The sequence below is a fragment of the Gavialis gangeticus genome, unplaced genomic scaffold (assembly GCF_001723915.1).
Source record: "Gavialis gangeticus isolate Ggan-Ray unplaced genomic scaffold, GavGan_comp1, whole genome shotgun sequence".
Lineage (NCBI taxonomy): Eukaryota > Metazoa > Chordata > Crocodylia > Gavialidae > Gavialis > Gavialis gangeticus.
Window position 1 is genome coordinate 77,583,341 of NW_017729025.1, and position 7,409 is coordinate 77,590,749.

Sequence of the window (7,409 nt, forward strand, 5' to 3'; positions counted from 1 at the left end):
TCCAGCCACCCCTTCTCCTGCCCCCCACATCCCTCAGCAACACAAACCTTGCAGACCCTACCCTGCTGTTCCCTGAACCCCCTGACTCACCCTTACCACAGACTCAGACCCTACAGACACCACCCTGCTGTTCCTTAAGCCCCCTGATTCATGCCCACCATGGACTTAGACCCTGCAGACCTCAGACCCCATGCCATTCTCCAAGGCCACTGATTCATCTCTGTCATGAACCAGGACTCCACAGACCTCCATCATTCCCTAAGCCCCTTTACCAACCTTTGCCACTGACCCAGACTCCCCAGAGACCCCAGACTCCATGTCATTCCCTGAGCTGCGTGACTTACCCCAGCATTGATACAGATACTGCCCCTGCCATTTCCCAAGCCTCCTCACTGCCCCCAGGGATGCACAAACTAGAGGCCCTAGCCCCTCTGTTCCCCAAGCCTCCTAACCAGGTCCCTGCAGACTCTGTGCCATTTTCCAAGCCCCCTGATCCACCGTCTTCCAGGGACCCAGACATTGAAGACCCTGTTATCACCACTCCCTGTAACCCCTTACCTCTGCCCTGGCAAACCCAGTCCCCTCAGAAACCAACCCCAGCATTCCCTGAGCCCCCCAGACCACCCCCACAGGGATGTGGTGGGATGGAGGGCTCTGGGAATGGTGGTGATGGAGTGGACCAGTCTGCATCTATTCTATTTTTACTGTTCTTCCAATGAAACTGTGTTGTTAGAGTTGTGGTCTCAGTGGAGTTGGATGAGATAGTGCCCAGAACTTAATGTTGTGCCTGGCACTTTGTGATCAGAGACCCAAGGAAGAATGTCTTGCATTTGAAAGCTTGTCTAACTTTATCCCAACTACACAGTTGGTCCAATAAAAGATATCACCCTAGGAAATTCCTGCCTTTCCCTAGAAAGCAGCTCAAGTACCTGACATTGAGATATATTGCATAGAGATATATGTGCAGGGTGGAATCTGCCAGGTAGGAAGAGTGCAGCACAGGGGGGGCACATAATGGACTAATTCACTTCTCATTGAGCATGAAATTGGGAGACATTCTGTTCTCTTAAGTGCCCATTGTGCAGTGTCTCTGTTTCCCCCCAACCAACATCCAGCAATTGACAGGTGATTACTGTTACAGGAACAACCACCTTCCTCTCCCATCCACACCATAAGTTAGGAGCCACAAAGCACCCCATGCATAGAACCTGGGTACCCCCTCATCCCAAATAGGTCTGGAACCCCTGCCAATGGTCCTACCAGGAAAGTGAAACTGACAAAGAGGCTTTCTGCTTCCCTACTCCTATGGGCCTGTCGTCTCTAAACAATAGATATTTGGGCACTAGAGTCCTGGTTGCATCCTAGAGTAGCCCCATTGCCCTGCATGGGTTTGGGAGGGTGAGGAGCAGTATAGTTTGTGATGCCTGGAGGACTGACCAGACACTAGCCATGGAATGGTCTTTGTCCCCACATAACATAGAACCCATTCAAGGAGGACTGGCTTAGAATAGTGTAGCAAAAGCTTTGTTATCCGGCACCCAGGGAAAATGGGGGGGCCAGATAACTAAATATGCTGGTTACCTGAGAGGCCTGAACAAGCATCTTTGCCTGTTCAGGTCGCCGCCTCTCCCTCTGCGTCCAGTGCGTTGCCACCCCACGTCTGTGTGCCAGGAGGGGGGCCCTGCACAGGCTGCTATGCACCAGGCCATGGGGGGCTTGGCAGCACAGGCTGCTTTGCCCCAGGCTGTGGGGGCTTGGCAAAGCCAGAAGTGCCATGATGGGCACTTCCAGTTTCGCTTTTACTTTACAAGCTGGCATGCTGGTTAATAGAGCATGCTGGCTTGTAAGGTGCTGGATAATGCGGCTTTTACTGTACTTCATTTTTCCTAGTGTGCTTTTGAAATATTGCAGGAAGTTTAAACTCATCTAAAACAGCATGTATATCTAGATTCTTGGGGTGTCTGTGCATGAGACAGGAGGCTGCTCTGACATGCTGTAATTATAGCACATCAGAGCAGACTCGATTAATTGAGTCTGCTGAAGCCTGGTAATTACTGCACTCCAGGCAGCCTCCGTGTCTTGTGTATCAGCGCCCCGACATTTCAAAATGGTGGTGGGGTTACTTCAACTAAAGCTTATTTGACAAGCTTTAGATAAAGCACCCTGCCACCATTTTGAAGGATGGAGATGCTGATAGATGAAACGCTCTGGGCACTTTAATTAGACTGACTGACAGAGCTGCTCTAATTAAAGTGCCCTCCCCTGCTCCACTCCTGGAGCACATGTAAAAATGCCCTTGGAGTTTTAAATGTATTTAGTACGTTCTAAGTGGTAAGTGTTTAGTGTCAAGATTTTACTTCTGAATTATTTTATTTTAATAATTATGCAGACCAACAGAAATGCATATATGGTATCAAATAAAAACGTTGCTAATGATTACAATGACATAAACTATAAATGTTTAACATACAAGTTATTATGTTTGCACAAAATTATGAGCTACCCTGAGTACAGGCAGAAGAGTAAGTGTTCAAGACAAGAGCACAAGACACCTTGCAAGTTTGAAAGTCTCTTCTAATATATACATCCAATTTGCTGTAATAATGACAGTTTATAAAGTTCAATACTAAATCCAAATTCATAGCTGCAAGCAATTATAGGATTACAATAATTATTCTAGTAGCACTATTGACATGGTTGAATTTCTGATTTAGGCTATAATTCTATTTCATATTCTAGTTACAGTGCCTGGACAACTGCCTGTTTGGGGTAATTAGCTAATAACAATTACATACATTCCTTAGTTATATTGCTAGAAGTGTGATTCTATGAACAATTACCTATACAAATAATACTTATATTTTACTTCAGTGCAGATACTAATATACAAGTGATACATACATAAAGGTTAAAAGATTGACTTGCAAATAAGGCTCCAGACATGTCAACAGATCAAACTGGTACCTATATCAAAAAGTGATTAGAAAAATATTAAAGCTTAATACACAGGTGATAGAAGCTATCACATTAGACTCACATGTACTTTGCTCCCTGAGTATGTAGTTGTAGAAAGGTGAAATCCTGTTAATAAGTTTCTACTTTGGAGCTTACATGCATCTATACCATATATATGTTTGACTGCTCAGAAAATAATTAGTTTTCTAAGTTAAAACCTTGTAACCATGGACACATTTCATTATGATATATTATTTTAGTTTTAAAAGTTTTCGTAGTGTTAAACTAGAAAGAAGGGTAATAGGAATCTAAATTTAGAGCTGTGTTCTGAGTCAGATAAATGACAAGGTGGAAGGGCTTTTTTATTAGTTTCACAATCATTATTTTAACTATACTTGCACATATTATTAGGGAAGGTAAAAATATATATTTAGACAACTGCTGAAAAATCATCCAACATCACAGGGAATGAAAGGTGACATTTTAATGGCATAGAATGTAAGCATTAAAGCTAAGTACAGACATTCAAAAAGTCCAAAGCAGCAGTGGTCTAAGTGTTGTACTTTACTGAAAGTGCTCTAAATTAGGTTGGGACCAAACAGAACAGATGTACACTGTTCAGTGGAAGGGGGGCAGGGGTAGTGCTCAGAGCCTGCCTGCAATGGCCAAGGCCAGCAGCTTGGGGGAGCTCTTGCACACGTCCCAGTATGCCCCAAGGGCTCCCTAGGCTGCTGGAGACTCCTGAGCACAACCAAATAGGCAAGCCAATCTCTGATTGGCTGCCTGTCATGGGGGAGCAGTTCTCCCCACCTGCTGCTCTGTCAGCAACAGAAATCACAGAGAAGAACAGCTGGAAATGACCTCCAGGCTAGGCTGGGGACACCAGGAGGCCAGGATCCAGGCAGGGGAGCCCAACTGCTGAGTGCTAACAGGGGCAGGCTAGGCACTGGCATCTCCCCAGAGCCTCAATGAAGGCTGGGAGCACCTACCTGCCTGGATTTGCTGCAGATAAGTGCTGGGAAGGGGAGGGGTGCAGGGCAGAAGTGCTTGGGGCCAGGCTGGGTATGGACCGCTCATTCTGCCTGCCCTGCTCTGCTGCCACTGCTGTCTTCCAAGGGACTCAATCCTTCTGTCTATGGAATTCCCCTGCCCTGCTTAGGGACATGGTATAATGATAGAAAAATACAGAGATACAGACACTCCTTCCCCTGTCCCCCTCCCACTCCCCCTCTGCTGTGGCTGACAGCTTGGAGCAGCAGAGTAAGCCAAGTTCCAGCATGCTTCCATACAAGGGGGGAGCCCACTAAGTCATCTGGGATGCCGGTGGAATGCAACGTATCTTAATTCATAATGTGATCTTGTACAGACATTCAAAGCAGAGCTCTAACCTAAAGTGCTTTAGTCTGAGACCACATTCGTTCAGGGTTAACTTAGAGTGGGATTCATCATGGTTAAAGCACTCTGTGCCATGGACGTCTGGCCAGTCATGGTTATAGAGCACTTTCTGCATACTTAACGTGTGATAACTGTAACTTTTCTCCTAACTTAAAAGCTGTACTTCAGGCCTTCCACAATAGGAAACACAGTGGTATTCTAAAATATACTTCATTGATATGGAGTGATTGCTATTACACACAGTTCTGACCAAGAAATAACCAACACCTCCATGTGTTCACAGATTACTTTTATTTTCTTCAGGTATTGTCTATGCTGGGAACCACCACATTAATAAACACACATTAATAGTGCTTTTCAGCACAAGTGTATACCTATTAAGAGGCAATTGAGACCTGTATCTTTTTCTTGATTTTTATTATTTCAGAAACATTCTGAAAGAGAATATTGAGAAACAATGTAAGTTGAAGAACATTTTTGCCCCCAAATTACCCAATACATTTCTTTAACTTGATAGATTTGCAGTTTATACACTATTAAATCTTTAAGGAATATTTCATCTCTTATATTGCAGCATTCTTATTTAATGTGGTTTGGCTAAACAGTTGCATATTCTTTTTATACAGGTTTCTCTGAGTACCACAGAGGCAGCTCTTGCACTAAATAGATACATTTGCTCAGCTGTATTTCCATTACTGAAAAGGTGTGCTCCCCTGTTTTCGGGAACAGAGCATTATGCCTCTCTAATTGATTCCACACTTCATACAATATATAGACTCTCCAAGGGACGCTCCCTTACTAAAGCCCAAAGAGATACTATTGAAGAATGTCTACTTGCTGTCTGTCAGTAAGTATGATACCTGTAAGCAAGCTGATTATTTTTCCAATGTATATTAATGACCATGCACAACTTATTTCTCTTTGGATCATATAGATGAGGAAGACCTTACTGTGATATGAAACATATAACTTAAAGTAACATAGAAAGTATTTTTAAAAAAAGAAAATGCTTAGTCTCTATCTTATATTACATAGGATCTTTATATTACATAGGATCTTGAACATCTTATACTTGCTGTTGCTTTGCTGTGGGTGACAGAGATACAACATAACTAGGGACTTATTCAAATTGCAGTTTTGCAGAAATTACAAAATTGGGCATTCTCTTCAAAATCTGCAGAAAAAAAACTTACTAAAAATAAAATGCTGCCTCCCCAGTGGGAGCCAGCAATCCTCCCAGCTGTCTAACCTGGCATGAATGGGACTGCCAACATGAAAACAAGCAGGCAAGATGACGGCCGCTGCCACCCCTCACTGCTGATTGGCTGAGAGGGCTACCTGTCATATGGCACTGCCCCCTCCACCAAACAGTTGTGAGGGGCAGGGCCATGTGATGGACAGCTCTCAACCAATCAGAAGTAAGGTGTGGGGCCATAGTATGGACAGCCCTTTCCACCAAGCAGCAGCAGGGGGAAGGGCCCCCAGGATCCTTGGCCAGTCAGAGGCATTGGGCAGCAGGGGGCCACCATGACAAGCCCATGAAAATGACTGTAGGGCCTTCAATCTGCCCACATAATCAGCCAGCCACTATCTCGAGCTGGGTAGACCCCTAACCATAACTTTTCATTTTTTATAAACACAATGTAGCAATAATGTTTAGATGTTTTGGTTTAGATGTTTTGGTTTGTGTGGAGGGAGTTGAGGGAGAGGGAAAATAATTAGCTCTGATGCTCATTTATTTCTAGAGTACCCAATATGCATTTAATTTCTACATAGTTCATACCTTTGTAGGTCAGTCCTCAAAGCTTAATCTGGGCACATTTAAGGATCTATTTCCACAAGGGAATGATGAAATTTCTCAAACTAACTTGACTTGCATATATTTTGTTTTGTCTATTATAGCCTGAAAGTCTCCTTGAATTAGTGGCAGCATGTTTGTTGTGACAGCCACACATTTTTCTGTTGTTGTGCTCTGTAATAAAAAATGCAAGTCTCCCAATATCAAACTTCATAGATTTCATAGCCATTAAGGCTGGAAGGGACCTCACAAGATCATTAGGTCCAGCCCCAGGCTCAAGGGGCAGGAAATCAGCTGGGGTCAAAGGATGCCAGCAAGATAGGCATCCAAATACATCTTGAAAGTGTCCAGAGTAGGTGCTTGCACCACCTCTGGGGGGAATCTGTTCCAGGCCCTGGGGACTCAGACAGTAAAGAAGTTTTGTCATTATGTCTAGCCTAAAATGGTCTTCCAGGAGTTTATGACCATTGAACCTTGTCTTCCCTTGGGGTGCCCTGGAGGACAGATGTTCTCCCAGTTCCTGATGTACTTATAGGCTGCCACCAAGTCACCCCTGAGCCTACACTTCTCCAAGCTGATGAGTCCCGTGGCTCTCAGCCTGTCTTCATAAGACCTGCTCTCTTGCCCTCTGATCATGTGCATGGATGGCTCTGCTCTGGACTCTCTGAAGCTGCTCCACATCCTTTCTGAATTGCAGAGCCCAGAACTGGATGCAGTACTCCAGCTGCAGCCTCACCAAGGCTACAGCGGGAGGATGACTTCCTAGGTCTTGCTTGAGATGCATCGGTAGATGCAAGCCAGAGTATTGTTCGCTTTGCAGGCTGTGGTGTTATATTGGTGGCTTATGTTCATCTTGTGCTCAGTCATGACCCCCAAGTCTGTTTCAGCCATGGTGTTAGCAAGTGTAGCACTGCCAAACCTATAAGTGTGATGTGGGTTTTTCTCCAGAGGTGGAGCACCTTGCATTTCTCTGTATTAAATGCCATCAGGTTTTCTGAGAAGTATGGGAAATAAATGTGTGCTTGGATGTGTTTATTATTATTGTTTATTTTTAATTGGTTCTAATCTCTATCCTGGAAGATTGAAGCATGAGTTATGTGCATATGTGAGCCTTGGCAGCGGATGCATGGAGCACACAGATCTACAAAGTTTAAAAGACTGAGGAATAGTGAGATTGATCAGGCCATGTTTCTTTTTCTCATGCACTTTGTGGCGGGTGCAGAGATCCCACCTCAGGAACACAGCTGGGTATTAGTATCCC

The 7,409-nt window shown here is 44.4% G+C and overlaps 1 protein-coding gene across 1 annotated transcript in view; it reads left to right on the forward strand.

Moving 5' to 3' along the window:
- RYR3 (ryanodine receptor 3) overlaps positions 1 to 7,409 on the forward strand; it is a 666,405-nt gene that overhangs the window by 452,082 nt on the left and 206,914 nt on the right. Inside the window, exon 48 of the mRNA XM_019518966.1 lies at positions 4,977 to 5,197. Coding sequence (XP_019374511.1) covers positions 4,977 to 5,197 — 221 coding nt within the window. The remainder of the gene's footprint in view (positions 1 to 4,976; positions 5,198 to 7,409) is intronic.